This window comes from Ammospiza caudacuta, chromosome 1, assembly GCF_027887145.1.
Source record: "Ammospiza caudacuta isolate bAmmCau1 chromosome 1, bAmmCau1.pri, whole genome shotgun sequence".
NCBI classification, from domain to species: Eukaryota; Metazoa; Chordata; class Aves; order Passeriformes; family Passerellidae; genus Ammospiza; species Ammospiza caudacuta.
The window spans coordinates 65,312,775-65,338,409 of record NC_080593.1 but is presented as its reverse complement, the minus strand read 5'-3'; the positions used below and the strand labels follow the sequence as shown (position 1 = coordinate 65,338,409).

Here is a 25,635-nt window from a genome sequence, read left to right as displayed (position 1 = left end):
GAGGGGGAGAAGAGCAGCAAAAAAACACGTTTCAAGAAGATTCGGAATTCAAGCCACATTCCTGCAACTTCTATCCCTTATTCATGACTTCCACCTGAAGGTAATTGCTGCTGACCTCCCCAGATGCAGAGGCAGAACAACTACTCTAAAAAGCATCAGATTTTATTATCTTGGCAAAACAGACTTATTTGCTTACTGCCCCATCAAATAGATTGTCACATTAAAAAGTTAGGTGTCTTCTCCTTGGAAGAGAAACAGCATGTTTGTAGACAGATAGACCACAGGAACCAAGAGGAGGGGAGAGAAATTAAGTCCTGCATGCAGACTGTGTAACAGGAATATGCCTCTCCTCAGCCTCAGCCCACTCCTGTACCAAGCCTCAGGTTTGTGGCTCAATGCAATCTTATAGTTTCGTTCTGGCATATGGGGCCACAGACTGAGAGAGAGCCTGAGGCTCTGAAACAAGTTCTCAACATCCCAGCAAGGGTGCAGGGGTCAGGGAAAAAAAAGGGGATGAAATTCCTCTTCAGCCACGTCCATCCAATATACCTGTATGTGCATGTGGCAGTACAACTCAGATGCCTTTTCTCAATGAGAAAATACATAGATATGAAAGGACACACTTCTATCATTGCACCCTCTTGCTAACATTTCCACCCTGAACAGAAAGAAATTTCCCATGTTGCGAAGAAAGGAAAAAAACTATACTCCTTCTGTGCCATTTTCATCACTTTTAAGCTTCTTTCAATCTATCCACATACACAGGAGGCGTAACTTTAAAAAACTGGGGTGCTTGCAGGGCATCTTTAAAAACAGTCAGCCATGGAACACTGTCACCTTTCACAGCACCAGAGACATCAACCACTGTCTGAGGGAGGTATTTTAGGGAGAACCTGCTTTTGAGACAATCTGTCTGGAAGAGAGCAAGTCAAGATGCAATTTAGCTCTGTCTGTTTACACACGTGCACACACACACAAAGACTAAGAAGAGGCTGAATTGAAATATTTTTGAGGTCAACCACTACTGAAGTACTGAAGCTGAGTGAGGGATGAAGGAAGAAGCAGAAAAATGCAATTAAATTCTGGTGCGGTCTTTATAGGCATTACTCGAAATGGCTGGCTGAGGCTGCCAAACCTTTAGCAGGAAAAGTGGCTTATCTCCTGGCTTCCCAAATTGTATCAGAGGTCAGCTGATGAGGTTTCAGGAGTCTGCCAGCTCCATCCCTCTGTGGGATCTTTGGCAGATTGCTCCAGCTGGGCCCCTTCCAGCTCTTCCCTTTTTTCCATTTTAGCGTATAGCTTGAATAAAGAAAACAAGATGAAGGCTTTCAAAGATAACGCAGTCTTTCACAAACAGATGCAGAACAAAGCACAGGAAATTCTGAGCAAAGTAAAAAATGAATGTTGCCTGTACAGGGCTTATCTGGAATGAGTTAGCCTCTTAGTGGACAGATCTGAAACATCACACGGTCCTGACTGTGATTGCAATGCTCACTAACAGTCTCATACAAGGAGAAAACAGGATGGATAAGGGTGGAAATTTAGCCGTCTTTAGCACTCAGAGAGGGAAATTCCTTCAGAGGTACCAGAAGAAACACTTATGGGTTAAGCTTGTCACTGTTACCCCTTGTTGTCCTAAGCCCAAGGCTTCCATACCTTTGACTTGACAAACAACACCCCCACAGTATTAAATTCATTTAAACTGGGAAACAAAGGGCATCAAAGGCATGTTATTGAAAACATGTATTCAACTAATTCTGAATACAACATCACCTTAACTGCTGGTAATAAATCTGTGCTAGTCAGACACACACATACACACAAAGATTTAAAAATGCAGACACATTTATTACTATGGAAAGCAATCTGCTATGACTTAACAGTATATGTACCAGGCTATATTTATTTTTTGGAAGACATTCACCCACAAGCTCTGGAACGGATCTGCTATGTGATGAACCTCTCATCATCATCAGTTACTTGAAGAGAGCAGTTATTTTAGAATGGTTTCTTGCAGATTTTAAACCAAAAAGATTCAAATGAAACCAAACTGAAATGTGGAGGCATGCACTCAGAGCACAGACCAATCTCCCAGGCTGTTATGAGCCATAAAGCAAATGTGACTAATTCCTGAAGAGTTTCAGTGCTCTAAAAAGGGGACTGATTTTCTTACTTTTCACATTAGAAATTCTACATTCAGATGTGGATCGATGACACCTAAAATAACGTGATGCCAATCTACTGGTGCTTTCAGTTTACTCCACATCACTACAAGGATCCCTGAACCCACTTTGACTGTCATCCCATACTCTTAACAAGCCAAGGCCTCTGAACACTGTAGGGCATTTGAGGTGAAGAGTATGGTACATTGGCAGCTGTGTCAGGCAACTTGCTGAATTGGCTACTGTGCCCATCAGCAGTTACAGAATCTCTGCTCTTTCTTCTAAAACCACTTCACTGCCAGGGTTGACACAGTAGGGCTTACAGCACACATGACACCTGCTCCAAATAAACACAGCCTAATGGCCTTGGAAATGTCCTGCTGGAGCAAATAGTTCTCAAACTATTTAAAACAGAAAGTCATTTCTAAAATGCCCCCACATCAAATACAAACTGCTGTGAAGGTTCTAGGACACAAGACAGTCCCTTGAAGGCTGAAAACATATTCTCTCTAATACTCTGAAAGCACTCAAGTGTATTCTTGCACTAAAAGCTCAACACTGCAGTGTAAAAATAATTAGCAACAGCCTCCTTCAAAGCAAGCAGAGACAGTTTCAGAAAATACAGTTCCCTAGGATTGACTACAGTAAACTGCATTACACTGTGTGTATGTGTGAAACTTCTCTCTGCACTTACTTGTAATACTCATTTTATTTCCCATTACACTCCTATTTTCTTAATAAAATGGAGCATGCTATTTTAATGACAGATGCAGGGGTATGTCTTATTCTCATTTCCAAAACAGGCAAACTAGGATTGACAAAAGGTACAATTTTGGACAGATCCGGCAATCCTATGACAAAAAACCACCACAATTATTTTGGTTGTAAATACCAGCCAAAAAGATGCCATGGTGTAAATTTAGGCTGGAGATTTTACAGTTGATAAAGAGAGAATAAAAGTTTGTCTGTCCACACTCAAGACTGCTTTTCAGACTGCTAATACAGAAAACAAACCCAAGGCAGCAGCTTTGCAAAACCACCCTGAGTCAAGGAAAACAAAATTGTTTTCTCTGTTGATGTTCAGGCCAAGCTTTGTCCCATGGAGAGTCAATGCAACAAATTTCACCACTATGTAAGTGGTGGGTTTATCTTTTTTTTGTTTTGGGTGGGCTTTCTTGGTGCATTTATTTGTGGGGTTTTGGGGGTGTTAGAGATGGTTGATAGAATCACAGAATATCCTGAGTAATCCTTGATAATCACAAGGATTATCAAGTCCAACTCTCAGCCTGTACAGCACCATCCCCAAAAGTCCCACCATTTCTGGGAGCATTGTCGAAACACTTCTCAAACTCTGTCAGGCTTGGTGCTATGATCACTTCCCTGGGAGCCTGTTCCAGGGCCCAACCACCCTCTGGTCAAAAACCCTTTTCAAGTATTCAGCCTAAACCTTCCCTGACACATCTTCAGGCCATTCCCTTGAATCCTGTCACTGGACACAAGAGGGAAGAGATCAGCACCTGCTCCTGCTCTTCCCCTCATGAGGAAGTCACAGACTGTGATAAGCTCTCCCCTTTTCCAGGTGGAACAGACCAAGTGACCTCAGCTGCTCCTCCTATGGCTTCCCGTCCAGGCCCTTCACCATCTTTGGAGTCTTCCTTTGGACTCTTTAGCAACTTTATATATTTCTTATATTGTGGCATCCAAAGCTGCACACAGGACTTGAGCTGAGGCTGCCGCAGCGCAGAGCGGGACAATCACTTTCCTAGACCAGCTGGCAATGGGTTGATTTTTGTTTTGTTTGTTTTTAAGAGGAACATAAACCTAATGCCTACACTTGTGAAGCACTTTTCAATGAACTTTTAAGCGGAATCTTTTTTTGTTCATATTCCTGGCAACAGTTGTCCCTTCTAGCATCTGAGGTTGTGCTTAGACGAGATGACTGCGCCAATCCTAAGGCTGTGGTTAGACAAGATGAACGTGCCAGGTCAAGCAGCTCACTACTATCAAAAGGGATGAGGAGTCTGATACCCTCTTCCTCCAACTTTCAGTCAAGGTACTCTGCTCCCCCATTTCCACCAAATGAGCACATGGTGCTCACCTAACCTCTTAATGAACATGTGTAGTTTATTGAACTAGAAGACACTTACTTCTTTTTTTTAATATTTTTTTTCTGGGCTAGTTTTCTGCCATGTTAGTACTCTGGACTGGCTGAACTGCATGGGCAGGAAAATGGCAGAGCCAGCAAAAGGCACGAGGTGAAAGGAGGGAGGCCAGATTCATCAGCTACTGCTGAACTCTTTCTCACCTTTCCTCAACTTATTTATTTTAGGCCTACAATAACTCAGTCTGCTACAGATAATGCACACGCTTCTGCAGATCCCTCATTGCCATTTTCATTTTCTATTACCTATGATTAGCAACATACAAGGAGGCAAGATTATTTTTAGAATTTGTTTGCCTAGAAATGCACTCAGGAGCAACAGAAGCTTTTTTTATATGGTCATGAAATAAATTTTAAGAAAATCAATTCTACAATTTCTCTGTTTCACAGGTTAAAGAAATATCCATCCCTGTTACATTTGAGGGGGAAAGGGATATGAGTGTCCTGTGAAATAAAATTTTCTATCAGTCTTGCTAAACACTGAAATTTTATTAAGACAGGAGCACAATTTGGATGGACATAATCAAATTCGTTTGACATTACTGAGGGCATAATTTGGCCTGCAAAATTTTTTATAAATGGTGATGATAGAAAAGGCAAAGAAGAACCCATGTCAGCCAATGAACAGGCAAGTCCCTGGCAGGCTCAAAATTAATTCTATTCTAGAAAACAAAGAAAGGAAATGAGATTTAGAAAATTTTAATGAAGCCCAACTCAAACATCTAGTTATTTATTTGTTAATCTTTCAATTCACTTGACAGCTAGCACCAAAGTGAAAGTGATGTTGAGTGCCATGACAAATTTGCTCAAATGCTTATTTTCTGAACCTTTTAGCTGAAAACATCTATATTTAATCACGTTTTAAACTAGCCAAAAAGACTGTTTACTCTGAACGTAAAGGGAAAATACTGCAAAGTTGAAAGAGGTATTTCTGTTTCTGTAAATGCATTTTTTAAATCCACTTAAAGACAAGGGTCCTTGGCACAGTTACAATCCTCTATTAAGCTTAGGAGACAGACAGACATTACCCACTGTCAACAAATGCAATCTCACATCACTGATGGAGTGAAAAGCTCCCTAGACAAACGTTAGCATAAAACCTTCTTGCAGTACTTAATTGCAGCCTTCAGAAATAAGAGAGATGAAGTTATCAGTATATCTGAACCATCACAGTGAATGAAGAGGGCTGTTTTCTTGTTCACAACTGAAGGCTGAGTAGAGACCCAGCCAGGGAAGGAGACCCACAGCGCTCTAGGCACACAGAGGCGCAGCTGAAACAACAGCACTTCCCCCTAAGGGCTGCTGTGTTTTCATCTGCAGGAGTCAGAAGAGATGTGGTCTAAGGGAAGGCATGGTTGCCCAGCTGGCAGCTGCTGCCATCCTCTCTTAGTTAGATTTTGGCAGATAATGCATGGCACTGAGTTGGAGCACCCAGCTTAGTGGTGTTTAGGCATTTCTACCACATCTGTTGTGATTTTCATGCCATGCCTGGAGTACCATCTACAGGGCCAGGAAAAGAGGTTTCCCCAACAAGCTGAAGTCAGATAAAGACAGTCCCATGCCACCCTATCACTGGGCACCTTCCTTTCAACATTACTCACTGGGAAGCATGGACAGAAACTCCCATGCAGTGAGCAGAAAATACTTGAAAATGCATGCATCAATGACAAAAAGAGCTATTTTGAGAATGCACTGCTGCCTGCCTCAGCTGGCTTGAACAACCAGTGTGGAAGCCAAGGAATGGGAAGAACCCAGGAATCAGAGGCTGGTGCTGCCACTGGGTCTGGCACCACAGTCCCACCAAGAACTGTTTCAGAGACTGCTGCCTCTCAGTGTGGAGATGGGAAAAAAACAACTCTCCAACAAAAGTCACATGAACCTTCATGTGGGAATGGCTGAGGGCAGAAGCAGACCAGTACAAAGTGGTGCAGTCCCCCATCCCTGGAGATGTTAAAGAAACAACTGGATGTAGTACTTACTCCTGTGGTCTAGTTGACAAGGTAGTGATCAGACAAAGGCTGGAAGTCTTTTCCAACCAAGATGATTCTGTGATGGGAGAAAGGGGCACCAGAGAATTTATGGTCCAACCATGACCTCCATGCATGTGCTGACACGGTTCCCACTCCATTTAAAGTACACACACAAAATAAGTAAGTTCCTTTAACAACCTTAAACATAAGGTGAAATCTCTCAGAATAGAAAAATTACAATTTTTTACTCATCCCTTTATTTACTTAACGAAGAGGACTTCAACTTCTGCTTTGAACCAAAGCATTCCCTCACATACATCTGATTTCATAAACAGATAATGCCTGCTGTGAGCTTAACCTAGATGACATGTTTGGAAACTGCCATGACACCTTTCTAGGACAAAGTATAGCTGGTGAAAACAAACTATCTGCTTGAATAATTCTAACGTCTGGTTTGTCATCTCTGTAGATTAACCAACCATCTTAAACAAATAAGGAAACTTTGTCACTTTTTCCATTCAAGAAGTGCACTTCTGCATCACAGATTACTTTATTGCAAGTCTTGAAAAACAGAACTCAAAGTCTTAGGTCATAAAAGTTTGTTTTATGATATAGTCTTTTGAGGGTACTGGATTTACTCTCATCAACAGAATGCAAGCCATTATTACATCTTTCATTGCCTTTTTTATAGCCCTATCTCACATTTTAAGCTGCACAAGAAGAAAACAATTTCCCAAAGGATTTAGTTCTCCTTTTAGATGAGGATCTCTGAAAATTGGTATCACTATTCCGAACACCAATCCCTATTCTTAAAATCCTAAGGCAAATGACAAGCAGCAGTAATCAAAATCACTAAAGAAATCCCAGTGGGATTTTCCAGCACATGACCTTGTTTCCATAATCAGAGTTCCAGTATCCCTTTTAGGGCTGCAGAGAGTTTCATGACAAGCAGCACAAGCACCTCCTTCAAATTTTAAATTCCCAAGGGCTGAAGAGGAACATGTAGGAAACAAAGACATGCTGTATGGTGTTGATCTATACTCTGCAAATATCCAGAGTCAACATAAACACACATGCAATATAACCACTGATATGGCAACCAAAATATACTCACTCACCTTTCTCTTTAATCGGAACCACTTAAGTAACAGGGTTTCAGACACAAACTGAAAATGGTAGGCTTATTTTCAGGATAACAAGTAGATTTACTAGTGAGACAGAGACAGCTAAGGTATTATCATATATAAAATTTCCAGAAGTAATTTCAATTTTTATTTATTTTAAATTTAATTTTTACTATTCAGAGTCACAGAAGTTAATTGTCTCTGCGCCATCACCAGCACATCAGAGCTTGCAGAAACTTTAACACAGAAAAGACTTCTGTTAATAGGTTCATCTTCCACATTTAAAATTAATTTGCTTTTCACACTATCAATCAAAGAGGCACCATTATTCCAGCTACCAAATCATTAATGATACTACTGAACTCACCAGATGAAATACAATTGCCAATCATTTTCATCCAAGTTTAGCTGCAGCTTCACAACACTGGCAAAGGAACTTTTCTAGCATGTTGATCAAACTTCAGCTGCTCCAAATACATAAAAAATACTTAAAGACACAAGTTGCAAGGAGCTGGGGTACCTTTTAACTTCTTCTGTTGCTACAAATAAATATTTTCTACTAAAACAAAGTGCAAGTCTATGAATAAGTAAATGTAAGAAATGGCTGTTCTAAAACTAGACCAGAGAAAGTCTCTCATTACAGAAAGTCTCTGCGTTACAGATGGTGGCACAAAGATGAAATCCTGCTACCCAGCTGTTTGCAGTCCCTTCAGCTACTACAAGCACACAAGACCAATCCATATTCCTGCACAGAGCAGGGAATTCAGACAGCCTGAATCCCCCTCACACCTTTCCTTTCCACTTTTGAAAATGGTTACATTTGCCAGGTGCTGAAAGGTGACCTATTTCATTTTCAACAGTCACATAAATGAATTAATAAAAAAATGGGTCACTCACATAAAACTATATTTAACCACATGCTACCCCATGGAGCAGCATGCAAAAAACAATGGATGTGGCCTGCAAGGTGAACGAAGGACACATACAAGGAAACATTTTTTCTTCCCAACAGTATGAAATCTCGGATCTAGGACTCATCCTTAAAAGACTACACATTTCCCTGAATTCAAAATAGCTCAGTAATTTCTCAGCATGACCCGTTTTTTCCCAGTCCATAGAGGCCCACGGATTTGAAAAAATATGGCTACTTTTTTTTTTAATGTAATGAACAAATTGCATTTTCAAATTGATTTTCTTGATGTCACTGCACAATATCAATCCTCCTCCATTTTGCTCATTTTTCTATGCATAATGAAACATTCTTCTAAATATCAATGGCTAAAAAAAATGCTTTTGGACAGAGATGTTGAAACAGAGCAATGCCAAGACAGGACTTTTAAAAAATCATTCAGCAAACAGAAAGCAACATGGAATTTTATTCTGGCTCAAATAAAAACCCTGAACCCTCAAATAACTGGTCATCTATTTCTGTGAAGGAGAAAAGCTCTGAAGATGTGAGCTCTGCAGGTGCCAGGGGAAGGCAGTGGCATCCTCCATGTCTGGTACCTGCACTGACACAGCATTCCCAGCCAACTCACTTTTTATCTAAGCTGCCTTTGGAGAAACTAGACACCATGAAAACCTCAGTCATCCTGTAACCTGGCACATTATCAAAGCCTCCTAACACACAATTACTGTGCTTCATGCCTTTGGACTTTTTTCCTTTCACTAAACAAAACCCCCACAATGGAATAAGAAACTTTCCAAGAGAAATTATGTTTGACAGAAGATCAATGATGCAGAGGTGTTGGAAAGAAAAAAGCCAATGCTGTTTTGTGTACACCTCCAAGCTTATAAATGGCTTGCTCTTAAACCTAGATGCCCCTTCCCATCAGATCAGCATTTGATATTACTACTGAACTGGGAAGTCTGAGGTCTTCTTTAATCACATTAAGGAGTTTGCAATTTCTTATGCAATACGGTGACTTTATCATGCTGCCTGTAGTTATCCAGCCATTCCCCGAGTTTTTTGCCTTGTCTGCGGTAACACTCAGTGGAATCTGACTCACCATGTCAACAACACAAGCCACATATAAATATGAATAACCTACCAAGCAAGCACCCAGCTGCTGCTTTAATGCATTAGCACATGTATAGTTATGCACATGCTTAAAAGGAACTGCCATAAACCTCTATAAAGAAACAAATAAGCTCTTGTGAGTGAAAACTGTAAGCCTGCCCAGAAATCTGAATCCTGCTAGTCATCACTTTCACGGCTCAAGCTAGCATGACAAAGCCTTTTCAAGTAAGGGTCTAAGTGAATCTGAAAGAGACACACTTTATATTCACCTCTCAGGATACCACAGATTTTTAAAGCAAGCTTTAAGGGAAGGGGAAGCAACAGATAATAACTGACTAGAGCACTGAAGAAATGAAATTCAGTTCCTTTCAAGCTCCTGTCATCTAAGCTTGTCTGCATCTCCTTGTAATACCTTTAAACAACTGCTCTGTGAGCTACTAAACCAGGGGAGTCCAATGTCACAGCAATTGTGTCCTCTCAGCCCTTAAACTCTGTATGTAGATCCTGTGCTACTTCACCTGTGGACTTGGATCACTCCAGAGATAGATGCTGGCAATGCAGTTTTTCTTGTATCTAAGTGACAGTATGTAAATTCTGTCCAAGTGTACTTCCCCAAGGCAACTGAAGCCAATCACCTCTAAATGGTTACCTTATCAGCTGACATATTTAGCACATCAGGAAGCAGACTGACTAGAAGGACTCCTTTTCTCTGGATTGGCAGCCTGTCCCTGTCCTCCCACCTGCCCTCCACCCTTATCCCCATCTAAATCAGTTAGCCAGAAACCAAAACATACAGATTCTTCAACGCTAGCATTTCAAGCATTGCAGAAACAAGTTCCCCTGTGCAGATGCAAAGGGCACAGTGTACATGCCAGAAGGTACACTGGCCTGCCTCCCTGCTAGAGCATGGAAGAAGGACTGAGTCCTTGCAGCAGTAGCACACAGGTGTCTCACCGTTCACTGCCTTGAGGCTCCCGCTAATGCCATCGCTGTGCTGCCGCTTCTGTGCATTCTTGAACTCCTTCAGTGACAAATAAAGGACCTTCCGCACCACCCTCTCCTCTGACCAGGGAATCCCATCACTGTCATCCTAAAGGAGATGAAAACAGAAAGGAAGCATTAGTTGCGTGCACCTGAAACAAAACAAAAATCTAAAGAAAACCAAATAAACCTCCAAAACCTAAGGCTATGCAGATTATTTTTAACCCAGTGAAAGAAAAAAAAAGAAAAAAAAAAAGAAAAACTGAAGAAGAATACTATGTAAGAAAATACAACTTGATCAGCTCTAACAGAGAACAGAAACATAAGTATTATCAAATCAGAGCATTAGCCCCTCTAATCCTTTATTCTACAAACAGCAGTAGGCATGTACCAGGTGTTAGGCAGGAGGTAAAACTTAATTGTTAAAATCCTTATAATGAATCCGTCATGGAGAAATTTATCACAGCCAGGAAGTGTTCTCCCAGGTAATTAAAAGGAGGGGAAAAAAAACCCAACAAAACACTAAAATGAATGTTGCAGAAATTGAAGAGGCAAGTTTGGTGAACCAACTTCTCTTGTTGCCATCTTGGCCTTCGTTTGTGTCTCTTGGCTCAGGCTATTTTTCTTTCTGGTTTCGTGTTTTGCATTAATTGCAGTGTTATAATGAAGCTGTATACTGATAACAATGAAGTTATTCTGAATTTATCTCAGCATAAAGCCAAGTGGAATTTGGCTCATGGGGCATATGTTTTCTACTTTATTTTTAGGAGACAAATGCTAATTTATCAAAAGGAACACTAGTCTATGTCAAATTTAGTATATTCACTTGAGTTAAAACATTAACTCCCTGGAAAAGTATTTCCCTAAAGCCTTTAGCATTCAAATAAATTAAGTCAGCAAACTGATATAAAGACATAAGCGACATAGGTAAGTCATCATATTTTCATAAGCCCCGTAATTGTCTCTTGGGGTCTTTGGAAATCTCTGGTTGAGCATTCTTGCCCTTTTCCTCAGGGGCTACATCATTGCCAAAGCAAAAGATTGACCTTTCTAGGCAGACCTTAAGTGGTAAGTGTACCACACAGCATACTGTCACCTCTCACTGAAAACTCCACAAGCCCCATCAGCAATCCCCACCAGGAGGCAGGAGAGCTTAAGACCATCCATGTGCCAAAGAAAAGACAGGCACTGCCAACTTCCAAAAAAATAAGCATAATTTAGGGTGACCAGAGATAGCTTTTTCTTTGCTCCTCTAATGACATATTGGAATTCAGCAGCTGAATTGTGATCAAAAACATTTCCACCCCTCACCCTCCCTCCCAAAAAATTCTAGGACAAAGTACTTGGCAGGGGTTAAAAAACAAAACAAAACAAAACAAAACACACCAACAACAAAAAAAGCAACACAATGAGTGCAGTGAAAGCAGCCAGCATTTTGGCAGCAGGATGTGCATTTCGCACGAGGGACAAGCTACTACACTTTGAAGAAGACTGAGCTATGCCCAGAGAGTTTTAGAGTACAGGCAGCTCTGGGCCAAGAAATCAAACTTTGTAACCCAACACCCACAGCAACCAAAAAAAGACAAAAAATCTCTCGGCAAGCATTTTAAAAGGAGTAGTACATCCAGTTATTTTGTCAACAAAGGTTTACACAAACAACTCTGGCTTACCATTTTGCTGCCAACACAGCTTCAGCCCTAACCAGAAGCAACACTAAACAGAGAGGGCTGCAGCCCAATTTGAACAAAGCTTGTCCAAGGATGCCCTCATTTACATTCCCACCAACAAAGACCCAATGGCACATCATGCATTTCTGCTTCACAGGAACTACCTAAGGCCTTAAGGCAGTCAGGCTCAGTTAGGAAACAGTTATAGGGCACCTCCAGCCCCTGTCCATGTTATGGACACAGGCCTGTGGACACCACTCCCTTCACTGGCATTTATACTGGAAGCTGCACAAAAATACCCAGCAGTTCCTGACCTCAATGGCCCTTTTACCCTGGTAAAAATCCAGAAAAAAATATTAAAAAATAAAATTCAAGAAATAAAATCAGAAGAAATTAAATCCACTCTGCCACAACATCTCACTGCAAGGAGTACATGGCAGCGTTCACTGCTTCAAAGTGACAGGGTGAAACCTGCCAATAGGACTGGTCTTTAAATTGGCACCTGCTGAGCACAGGACTTGTGCCCTGGCACCAGCTGGCTGCAGTCCCTCCTGAGGAAGGAGGCCACCTCAGTCCCTCCTGTGGAAGGGAAGGCACTCACCACTGCACACCAGCAGCCTCTGGTCTAGGTCATCCTCTTGTGAAGTGCCTGGAGTCATCTCCCTCTCCCCCAGGCAATGTGTTGGGTCTCCCCATGCAATATGTTGGATGCAAAAGGATACCAAATTTTCTGGCAGCCCAAGTGTCTCCTGGTGCAAGCAACATGCAGGACACGGTCCCACCAGCCTGGGGCTGCCTTAGCATTAGTGCCACCAGCCAAGAAATGGGGCCCAGAAGGTGGAAACTAAGACCTTAGCACCCACTGAAGCAACTTCCCACCACACTTAATTCCTGGAGCTGTAAAACTCCAGATGAACCATACTGGCTCCATCTGCCCCGTGGGGCAGCAGTGCTGCCCCTAGAAATGCACATGGAGACTCTCCCCCCACCAGCCCAGAGGTGTCCTGGCTGCAGCCCCTGGCCTGCACGCACCACTCTGCTGTGGGCTTCCCCTGCACACACCACCCAGCTTGAAACAAAGTCCTCAAGTTTTCCAACACTGTGTGCTATCCAAGCTCAGCAGAATAAGGGGCTAAGCTGCTGCCAACACCTGTATTCACACGGCTCCATACTGCAGGAGCAATAAAAATGTTTCACAATCGCCAAGTGCATCTTCCCTGGAGCCCGTGGCACAAAAGCAGCCGAGTGCTGAGAGCAGCTGACTCAGAGCCCAGCTGAGCCACAGCTCCAGCTCCTGACACATTTGACCATAATCACATGGGTCTCATTGCCTCTGCCTCGTCACACCAATGGAGGGAAAGCAGTTGTGTGCCCGCTCTGCACTCACACCACCACCAACTGCAAGAGTTATCTCACTTTAGCAAAACATACACACACCCAAAACTGTTTAGAAATATGGTCAAGTGAAAGCCTTGAGAAATTTAATCTATGTAACTTCTCAACACCACCCCGCCACCCCCACCCCCAATCCAAGCTCAAAGGAACTGACTCAATTGCTGCCTTTACATATTTCCACAGGGAGTAGAGATTTGTTAATAGATGGCTCTCAAGGCTGGCAGAGAGGGGTATAACATCGTCCAACAGCTGGAACTCAATTCAGGAAAATGTAAGACAGAATTAAAGAACAATTTCTGCAACTGTGCAAGTAATTAGCCATTGAAACGACTTATGGGGAACTAATGGATTGTCCAATATTGACTCAGACCCAAAAAAGGACTGAATAACATCTTAAACTGCAGGTTCATCACCACAAGCCTACAACCTTCACTACAGGTTAGCTGAGATTATTTCTGCCTCCCAATATGACAACAAGATTATCTTATAAATTCAGAATAAAACTAACTGATGTAAACAGCCAAGGAGACCCTGGGGCAGAATTAAGAAACACAACTGCATAATTTCCTTTAAATTTCTAATTCAAAATAAAAAAAAACATGCCACCCTCTTGGTTATGCCATTACAGGGAACCACACATTGTACATTTATGTCTGAACTTCAGTGACCATAATACATGTTTAATCAATACATAACAATTTTTTTTTATATATCAATACATAATGTGCTTTTATCTGCAAAGAAATCAAAATGTGCACCACCTGTACCTTTCACCATTCACCTACACCTTAGGTGCTTGTTCCCTGCAGGCCAGCTGCCTGGTGTGCACATGTCGCTTGCACACAGCCTTCCTAAATTCCTATAATTCCAAAATTATACTCAAATAATAATTTTTAAAAAGCAGAAGCAAGAGGCAGGCTTAACAGCACCTCCTGAGCAGGTGAAACGTCATCCTGAAATCATGAGAGCTGCTGAGCTCCTTGGGCAGAAGCAGGACTCAAGCTTCTCCTTTCCTTCGTTGCAGATACAGCATTCTTCAGCCTGGCCCAGCCTTGCCTTAAGCAAACAGGAGTCATAGTTCACAGGGTAAAACAAAGCTGGAACAAGGGAGAATGCATGCAGCACTCCATGCTATTTGCTTTAATTTTTATGTAAATACTTTTACAGCAGTGATTGTTTTATTTGAAAAGTCGGGACTTAGTAAGGTACAAAGATACTTATAAGCATGTGTGTGTTATGACTCAGTGAGGCTGGCATCCTTCCAGCTCTCTCTTTGGGTCTTTCCCAAGCACGCATCTCCTGACCTCATTCTTCATGCCAGGTTGCAAAAAAGCAAAACAACAAAAACACAAGCTCCCTCTTTTTTCCTTTTCCACCACTGCATCCAACACTTGGTTAAAATCACTGTGGCACCCAATTCCCTAAATGAATATGCTTTCCTGGTTCAACAGCCCCCAGAGAGTCTTTCCTGCAGATGTAAGAAGGTAATTTTGAAGCAACGGGAAAAATAAATCACAAGTTTCTACCCTTTCCTCAAGGATATTTTTGAAAGAGAACTATTTCAAAGGGTGGTTTTTACTGCATTTATAGCAACATTAAAAAAATGTGCCTTTTGCATGAAAAACAGACAACACATTTTCATAGATCATACAAATTACTTTTCAGCTAAAGGACCGAGATGGAAACGTTTGTTTACTAGATTAAGACTTGCGAGTGATTTTTGCCTTTTGGCTGTACATTATCAATGGAAAACAGTAATGCCTGTTTTTCTCTAAAAGTCAGACCAAAAAAGGAATTGGTGGAAAACCCAGATTCACCTTCAGAGGCTGACAGAGATCCTTCCACGAAGTCCTGGGCAAGTTACTGCTGCTAACTGTGATTAGCACTTACTAGCAATTACCTTACTCATTTACAGCGCCTGATTTCTCGGTATGTGCATGGCACAGAGCGAACCTCGTGAGGAAGTGCCAACTCTGACTGCTGTATGAACACACGTACTTCCCCTGCTGCTGCGTTCCATGGCATCACAAAGTTCCATCAGCACCCCAAGTGCTGGTTGCAGAGGGAAATCCCACTGCTGGCCCGTGGGTGTAACCTCCCTCTCTGAGAACCTGCAGGACCCAGGCAGCGGAAGCTCCTCTTGGCACAAACTCCTAGCAAAAGTTTGAACTTCCAGGGGAACAATTTGAAACCAGACTGTAATATATTCAACTGAAGCTCCATAAATAAAGATTTTTGGCTCCTTCTGGCAGTTATCATGCTGCTTGGACTTCTTACATCCAAGCAGAGCATGGTGCAAACTAGTTATACTCATATATAGCCACAATAACATCCTTGTAGTCTTTCGCTTACTATCAAGGTCCCTCCCCTCCTTTCTCTCAGAATAAAGTTCACACTTATTTAATATTTAACCTTTTAATCAAGTTTAACTATCCAGAGAGGATGTAGCAGCTTCTCATTTAAAACAAACTGCTTATATTCAGTGAGAAAAAATAAAAACTCATGAATGGTTAAAGTTGATGAAGATTGATACAGCTTGGAGACTTCATAGTGGAGTGACTCATGCCTTCTGGAAAATGTAATCTGTTCTGTCTAGTTTAGGAAAATAGGTCATGTTTTAAAAATGTGCTAACTAACATGAAGAAAGGGGAAATTTCCTCAATTAATGGCTCTGTTTTAGCATTTAAGTTTATCTGGTAATTATAGCTACTTTTTCCCCTCATACTTCCAGAAAACTTCCCCAAAGAACTTACATTACATCACAGCTCCTGACTTGAAAAACCAATGCTATCATGGCAAAGAAAGAGTGGAAGAAAACAAAAATCTCTCTCCTTCCTGCCTTAGCACTTCTACAGCTTTCATCCCCTGCAAGCTCCTATTGGTCTGCACTCTTTCACTGCCTTCTGCTGCACCAGGGACTGCATTTCCTTCTTTCAGATGAATTCTGAAGAGCAGCACGGGAGAGAAACGCTCTGGTTTTTGGGTCACTAAAGGCCTTGGGCACTTTTAAGCCCAGTGAGCTTCAACCTGCTCTTGCAAAAATACATTATGGTAGAAGAGTTACAGTCAAAATCTCCAAATACAAGTCATTCCCAGAACTGAGGCATAAAAATAGTTCCTAAATTTATCTTAGGCCAAATAATGAAATAATTAAGAATGGTTGGTTTGTGTGTTAATTGTTTCTTTTACATAAACTTAAGAGGCCTTGATGATGTTACTGCACCTCTTGAAAACTATTACTCAGTATGAAACTAGTGAAAGCTTACAAGCTGTCAACTGTTTCCCATATTGGTCTGCCAAGACAAACACCAAAAAAAAAAAAAAAAAAAAAAAGAAAGAAAGAAAAAGAAAAAGGAAAGCCCAAACAAATCCAGAGTAAAGATAGGTCTAAAGTTTTTTTAATTTTTAATTTATCAACTTACAGTACAACTTCAACTCAAACCATCTCACTGATAGCACTGACTCTGCAGCTACGACTTTCTTAGGCCAGATTAGGAATCTAAACAATCATTTTGCTCCCAAAATCTGAGTTTTGGGACCTGACTGAACCAAGGGTGGCAATGTGCTGATAGAAAGAGGTATGGAGGTGTGAGCTAATTATTCAGACTTGAGGGAGTGGTTTTGATAACCAGCTTAACTCACCTGGCACCACATTGCACGCACCCGCTCCAAACCCAGTACCAGCATTAGCCCTTAAGTGCCTATTTCACCAGTTTGATTAGAAGAGTGAAAATCTCACCCCAAGAGAAGAAAAATTACTGTCTTCATCCAGAACAGCTTCCTTATTCTCAACCACATGACCAAATGGTGACTACTGCTGGGGCAGAGAAAAAAGTGTAATTGTCCCTTTGCACAGCAACTCACACTTGGAGAGATGCAAGCCCACCACGGCACTGAAACATGACAGCCATGGTAAGGGAGGGAATCACAGATGGTGTTCAGGAAATGAAAGCAACTTTGTTGTAATGTAACTACTGTGAGCCCTAAATATCTCACTGTGTTCTAATGAACCTTACCCACTTTTTAAAAAATGGATTATGTACCTTATAGAGAAGTGAAAGAGAAATATAAAGGGGTGGCAGGGCATCTGTTACTGGGGCAGGACCTGTAATGATTCAGGTAGGTCACAGCCTGACAAGGTACAATTTTCTGTCTGACCATCATTTGTAGACAATTTACGCCTGAGCAAAAGCTATGACTTGATAAATAGGTTCTTACCTGGTGCTCTCTTCAAATGAAGGGAACACCTCCTGAAATGTACATTGAATGATCTTTGAAAAGGTATGCTGTATACAAATACATCCCTCCCAGGCAGACACCAAAATAATTTAAGCATAATTTCCTGTGTTGGTGAACTGGTCTACATCTTTCTTAAAAAAAAAACTCAAACAAACCAACCTGATGGGTGATGTTTACACTACACATCTCCACTTCTCTGAAACACCATGAAATAATGTATATTTATCTTTGATTACACAGTACAAAAAAAAAAAAGAAATACAGCTGAAATTGGATTAGAAACTTCTGCTGAAAAACAATTTATTGCATAACACAACTCTGACAGCCTGGGTTTCTGGCCACCAACTGAGCCTTTATAAAAATCTGCTGGGCAGCTGCCAAATCAGCTCTTTGAGTCTTGGCATCTCGGACATCTGAGACAGTAGTCAAGGCAGACACATGTCCCGTGCCATCCACAGCCCCGCGCTTTTACTGTGAAATGGGACTGTCAAAGAACAGAGAACTATGAGCCATTAAACACACAAAGGTAAAAAAATCTCTTGCAGCTGCAGATCTGACAACTCTGATCATGCTGCAGAGGACCAAGAGCCACAACAGGATTTCTTCTTTTTCACGATCTGGTATTAATTTGAACATAAAAGTAGCTTTAAAAGAGGGGGGAAAGAGAAGCAAGAAAGGTAGCAAGCTTCAAAAAATGTCTACACACCTAGCTGAAAATCACTGCCATTTATAAATTTCACATTCCAAATATTTTTACTCTGTCTCCAGTCCTAATTAAAACTCTCCACCAAGTACACTTCACATAGACACATAAAACCCTGTATCCAAAGAGTATTCAGCAGCTCAAGATAATTAAATTCAAATATATTCTTTCTAATTAATTTCATTTTGATTCAGTTAGTATTTTATAAATGTATTTGAGCTCTAGAATGCAGTCATATGAATAGAGTCAAATAAAAAGTATTTTCTGCAGTTTAAATGTCTACTAATAAGACCTATAGATGTCTATGGCTAATCCAATCCTGCTGCATATTGCTAATTATATTAAGAATTTCTTCCACCCTCAACCAGAAAAAGCCTGATCCTCAATTTGAAAAATACTAACCACTTTTGCATACCAAAATAGCATACAAGTAGTAGGGAAGAGAGAAAGATGAAACTGATGTGTTACAAATTTGCCTTCAGTATTTAGATGGGAATTTAAAGAGATGAATTTTTTGGTGTCTCACAGCATCTCAAAGGTTGGTCAACGGTATCAGCATTTTAGAGAAGCCAAAGAACTGTTGATGTATTCAGCATCTATGCCCAGACGTGCAACAGGAAGTCAGTATTTATACAATATCTTTCATAGGACTGTGTTACCTGCATGCTGAAGCCTTGTCTATGACACAGGAAAATATATATTATATATATAATATATATCTGTAAGCAAAAATGCCCATTTGTGAACACAGAACTCAGACTGCTCCCTCAGTGAAATAAGTACACCAGCCCAAAGGCTAATAGTTTAGATACACTGTTTAATGTAGCTGTGCCCACCAGGAACTTGATGTCCTCTAGGCTTGAGGCTGCAAGTGAAGAACCCCTGGGAAGGACACCATATCCCTGCTGGATGACCCTGTACTCACACCCTTTTAAACTTTTTCATTATGAATCGGTTTCTCTTGTTTAAAAGAACCAAAGAGGAAATTTTGGCTCTCCTGACTCACTTTGAAGGCACCGTAGCAGCTCATGCCTACCTGAGTAGCTCCACCACCAAAGCCTTGCAAGAGGGCCACGGCCAGCAGCGAAGAGTGTGGCATTGCCAAAGCTGGGCCATGGCAAACTCTACCCACCAAGTAACTTGCACTGTGATGGACTTGCAAGTTTGCATAAATGTAACCCAAAGCAGGTCTGAGTGATGCAAGGAGTCCTTTTTGTCTTAGCTTAGAAATGTTTAACTCGATTTCTTCCCCTTTCATGTCAGTCTACAGGATGTCTGTATTTCAGGCAATCAAGTATAAAAATAGATTTAAAGGGGAAAAAAAACCCCAAACTGGTCAATCTTTTAACCCAGGGAGGGGTAATGACAGTCAAATATGCTGAACCTACTGCTGGGAAGCCTCAGGATACTGGTGCCTGAATCAAATTTACTGAGCCTGATGGGGAACCAAATCAGTTGAATTGACACAGGCTCCTGGGATGGACACACCGATATTGTACTAAAAGTGCAACACGTTGATTTTACTTGATCTACTACCCAAAAAGGGAGATTTATATTAGAATCATTTTGTCCTTGTTTATGTTCCCAACTGGAAGAATATCCTTTAAAGCTAGGAGGGAAGTATCCATTGAAGCTGGGAGATGTAAATTAAACCTATACTCTTTGCTTCTAAGCTAATTAAAGGACAGGTATGAGGAGACTCTAAAGCTACTGTAAACATATTTTCAGGTCAGTGAAGTTACATTAGTAAATTTTCTGCACAAAGATAAGCTATATAAGCAGAGGTCACCTACACTCCAATGCTTTCCAAAGCTGACTCTTCAGTATTAAATACATCTGGCTTCCAAAATATTACCCAGCAAACAAGTCACGAATTTCAGACTGAGCAACACCAAAGTACTGCTTTGCCACTCACAAGCTCCATGAGACCTGTTTGGGTTGGCATTCAATCCCCTCATCCCTCCTCCACTCCCTGATCAATGGCAACAGTCAAACTTTACACTGGAGATATTAGAAGTACATCAAAGACAACCATTAAGCTTTTAAGTGCACTAATTGACATTTTAGCACTTACAAATCCATCTATGTGTTCTATCACTCAATTTAAAAGACTTGATACCCTGCCTGGTAAGAGTTCCCTGTGTTTTTAGAGGGTAGAGGAGGATTTTCAACCCTTTTTTTTTCCCCCCTCAGAGAGGATTTTAGAGAATTCAAATTACAAATATAATGCACTTCAAAAAGTAACACATTTCACAAATTTAAGAGCTCTTCCATAAAAGCTGTAAATGGCATCACAGCTACAACTCACAGGCTTCTAAGCTCCAATGAATTCTGCAGCTGTTGCAGCACGTTGAAGCCAAATCATTGTTACCTTCTCACCACCACAACTGAAAACCCCAACTATGATATTACTAACTGCATGGTGCTACATGAAAAAGAAGCCGGGGAAAAAGCAACCCCTGCGTGATTTTGCAGCTTCTTCTTTCTTCCTTCACAAAGCCAGCATAAAACAGATGCTAAAACCATGAGGGACTGCTTAAGGTTTTCCTGCAACGACTATCCTACAACAGGATCCAGAGAAGCATTTCAGAACAACTGTCCCCATGGATGCTGTAACATCAGAGGACACAGCACTCCCCTCCTCAGGTATGGTGACTTACAGCAGACAAGCCCCTACCCACGGCCAAGCCCAGCCTCTTATTACAGAAGAGCATCTCAATGACAGCAGGTCTGGACCCTTCTTCTATTACTGTCACATACCAACATGTTCACCTTCTGTTCTGTTAGAGAAATTCTCATTCAGTCCCAATATTTAAGGCAACAAGAAAGATCAAATTAAATTCCCAGGGTTTTAAGCCGTTCAGTTCATTGCTAGATCTATTTTAGGGTCTGAGGCTGCCAGCCACCCCCACAGAATCTGCACGCTAAACAAGGCTTTTGACAGGCTTGTTTATACCTTCTGCAGCAATCAAAGGCAAAACATTACAAATCAAAGAACCAGGAGACAAATACAGTACTGTGCATGAGAGAAACCTCAAAAAGCTAGCCAGCAGCAAACCTGCTGCTCACCGAGCCCCGTGGAGCAATGTGAGATAACACAGGAAAACAGAAATGGATAGTTAAGTAAGAACAGGCTTGTGCTGTGCATATGCAAACAGCTGCAGGCAGGACCTCTGAAGCACACATCCATCAAAAGAAGCGGATGCAGAATCACAAGAAAAAGAGTAGGGGAAAAAGTATTCATTTTCTCCAAAAGTACCATGGAGGAAAGCCATAATTTAAGAATTCCAGTTTAAAGACTGTAGGAGACTTTACATTTTTACTGGTACCAGAAAAACAACAAAGAAAAGAAGCAGGCATGGACAATGTACAGTATTTCTGGGGCTGGGATTTAAAAGGAAATGGCAAGGCTGCATTTCAGGGCCTTACACCACACAAGGCAGTTGTCTCCAATCCATGTCCTTCCTTAGAGAAAGGCAAAATCTCATTTTCCATTCAATTCTTCCCTCTGTGGAACATGTGACATGGATGGAGTCCATTTTACTCAGCGACACACTCACTGTGAACTGTACAGGCCATACTTCAACAAAGCTGCCACACCAGGGAAGCATCTAAGATGTATGTTAAAATTACACCCAGAAGAAATTCAGCAGTACACCTTTGCTACTGTGTTCCTTTAAACCTTTCACCTCTTAAACTGCACGTTCAATGCCAGATTATAAACATTGTAAAAACTCATAAAACCCAATCATAAACCTGCCAGCTCATTTCAAGATTATTTGCTCTTAGCCTTGCAAAAACATCATAAGCAGTACAAGAATTGCATCATTTTTCAGCAAACTCTCCAACCCTTCATCTGCACCATGCTAAGGGATGAGCAAGTATCACAGCCTTATCTCAAAAAAAGACATTTGCAGGTGATTTTCACAACACATCACCTGCCTGCTAAACCATCCAGAGCAACATCTCTGGTGAAATCACCTGCTACATCACCTTTCTCTTGTATAATCTAGCTTTCCATGTTACCACCACAACTGACCCAGATATGAAAACCTTCAGCAACTGGAGCAGGAGTAAATGCAAAGTTGAGATATTGGGAGAACTCTGTAGGGCCCCATGTAGCAATGCCTACCTCCAGCCCTCCCAAACACTGAGCCAGGCACCACTGCAGCTGCCCAGGGAGTGGGCAGAAGCACAGGCTGATCATCAGCATCAGGTGCTGGTTGTTTGCATCAGCCTGCTGTAGGAGAAGAGGGGGCACTTCATTATGTGGGCTGGATTTCCTGCATGAGCAGCCACATCATTTCAACCCTCCCAAGGGAAAAGAGTGTGGGCTTGATGGAAGCTGTCTGTTGCTTCTCTGTGGAAAACGATAGTTTTAGTGGAATGAAATTGTCACGGGGGTCTAGACAGAGCAGGGCTTATCCAAACCAGGTTTCTGCCAAAACATTGCAGGAACTGGGACAATTGTATCTAGCAACACCGCAGCGCAGCAATGGCTACAAAGGCCATTTGCAACCGAGTCTGTGATTTAACCATACCCACAGTACCAACAATAAACTCAACCTGAACTTCACGCTTTAAGCACACAACAAACCACTTTGGTTTTCAGCTTTGCTGTGTGCTTGCAGACAGCAAATCAGGGTAGCCAGAAGAGAGAAGGAAAAAAAAGAAGACTGGATTAGAACAGCCCTACACTTTTAGGTGTGGATCAGCTCTTGCAGTCTCTTGGCAAATAAGGTGGCAACAGAGAATCATCCAGGCAAGTGTAGGAGCTGTGTTTCTATTTGTTTTAATTTGCAGTCTGTTGAGTCTACTGTTTTGTTAGCTCATTCAAGAGTAATGATGGTGGAACTGGAGGCTGAATGCAATTATGGACTGGGCAAAGCAGATATATCCACCCAAAGAGGGAACCTCCTTGGCTACCAGCCTCTGCTCCTGTAAAACAGGCAGACCAGCACCATTCTTGTGACACTGTGAGCAGGCAAAAGATTAACCACCTGTAATTTCAGCCCACTGCAATTCCTTATCAAAGGCCATGACAGATACAAGGAGGAGGAACAGACTAGTGATGATAATACTCCATGTTGTGGACAAGCCAAATTTGGTAGCTCGATTTTCCTACAGGGGCAGTCTCAGATGCACTGGGCACGTGATCACATCCAGTCATATTACGTGAATGCAGCACCCTTTGAGAGCAGCAGCTCCAACAGGACGCAGGGATGGAGCTATGTGCACCTTGGGAGAGCAGATCTTGCTGAATCCTAATTACAATTAAAAAAAAAAAAGGTGTAACTTGTTTAAATGCCTTTGCATCGCTGGGTGACCTATTCCTCCCCGTGACTCCTGCATCCTAGCCATTGCAAGTCGCTGCATACAGATGTAGCAGCAATGGTACAGCTTAATCAGTCAATGTTTTCACAACACATATTTCAAATATTAAGCACTTATTGAAGACTTAGAAGTTACTGTGTAAATATTTGTATTATATTATACTGCTAACGCTTCCTCGCCAACTGTGGAATTTTAAATCTATCTCGTCTGATAAAGCTTTATTTACATATCACACTGCTCTCGATACTCAACAAAGTGAACTGACTAAATTTACACCAACTCCATTGAAGGAGTACTTGTCAGCAAAGAGCAATTCAATGATATTCTGCCTCTGTTGTGTGACCAAATTAAACCATAGGCAGTCACATGGCTTGTTTTGGGTTGATGTAAACTGTTTTCACTAGGCAACAATGCTTCCAGGGAAAGCACTGCACAAATGCACCTTGCTCTTAAAATATGATGCAACCAGCATTGTCTACTCTGACAGAGATATACTCCCAACACAGAGTCTCTGCCCAAAACCTGGGAATCTGCTAGAGCCCACTGACCTTACACCCACAGCACTGCTGCAGTCGCTTTAGCCCTCTAAGGCGCTCCCAGATGATACAATGTCCTCAGGCCCCAAAACAGTCCCAGGGATACCGGATGGGAGAAGCAGGATTTCAGCCACCAGTCAGTCACACGTGGAGGCAAGCAGAGTTTGTCACTCATTTGTTCGGGTCAGATTATCACCTCCCACTATTTTACCAGAGGAGAGGCCATGAGAAGCTGCTAACACTCAGACAAGCAGTTGGCAAAACATGATCAACACACAACCAACAGCAAATGCAAACACCATTATTAGTCCCAAAGTACCTCATGTGGGAGAAACAACAGCCACCACCAAAATGTGGTGAGGTTTTCTTCTATTTCTGAAAACAGATGACAGATGACAGATTTAAATGGCCTGGTTTTCCACACAAGCTTTAGGAAATACTGTGCAAACTCCTTATCCTGTCCCTCCCCTTCTTCCCTACAAAAAAACCTAAAAAGCAAAGAAAACTTATGGAACTTCATATCAGCTCTGACAGTTCATATCAAGTTGATCATCACATCATCTTTGAAAAACCTGAGTGTCTAAAGCATTCACAATATTTAAGAAAAACCTGTAGTATGATAATAATCTGTTTACTCACTGAATCCAACTCACAAATTTATTCTTCATTTTACACACTGAAGGAATATTTATTCTCTGGTGAACTTAGCTAGACTTGCACAATCATATGTTGAAAAGGGAAAAAAATGGAGTTGAAGTTGCATGCTACCTTTCAAGTGCTCTGCCAGCTGGAAATATGCCATCAATTGTCTGTTCCCTATGTGACTTGAAAGCGGAGGACTCTGCTTAACAGAAATTCACTGAATTTCACCTTGCTTACTACAGGTTTAAGAAAACGGCCAGGAAGAAGATAGGTTAAATATTTTTCCTTTTAGGAATGTTCTCCTGTCTTTCTTAGTAACAAGCTTTTAGTTTCAGACCAAAGTTATGACATTTCTAATCTAAAATGTTATGGAAATTGGAAGACCAAAGTAGAAAAAGATATATTACAAGAATTTTCCTTAGTTCCAAAATCTGAACAGTATCATACTAAGAAAAAATAAGTACCTCCAAGCATTCTGTATGTACTACCACCAAGCCATGCATTCAGCCATTACATGTGAATTTCTGTTCTGGAGAAATATGATCTACTTCCACAGAAAGTCACAGGCATATATAAACCAATAGTGGAAAGCAACAGTTTTTTGTAAGCCGGTTTATTCAAGAAAACCAAAATTCATTATGTGTCACTTTCACAGAAGCCTTTACCCTACCTTTTGCTATGCACAGTTAAGGACAGACAGA

The 25,635-nt window shown here is 41.4% G+C and overlaps 1 protein-coding gene across 1 annotated transcript in view; it reads right to left on the bottom strand.

Annotated features, from left to right (window-relative positions):
- Positions 1 to 25,635, bottom strand: part of JARID2 (jumonji and AT-rich interaction domain containing 2) — a 211,761-nt gene that overhangs the window by 109,414 nt on the left and 76,712 nt on the right. Inside the window, exon 3 of the mRNA XM_058804908.1 lies at positions 10,392 to 10,527. Coding sequence (XP_058660891.1) covers positions 10,392 to 10,527 — 136 coding nt within the window. The remainder of the gene's footprint in view (positions 1 to 10,391; positions 10,528 to 25,635) is intronic.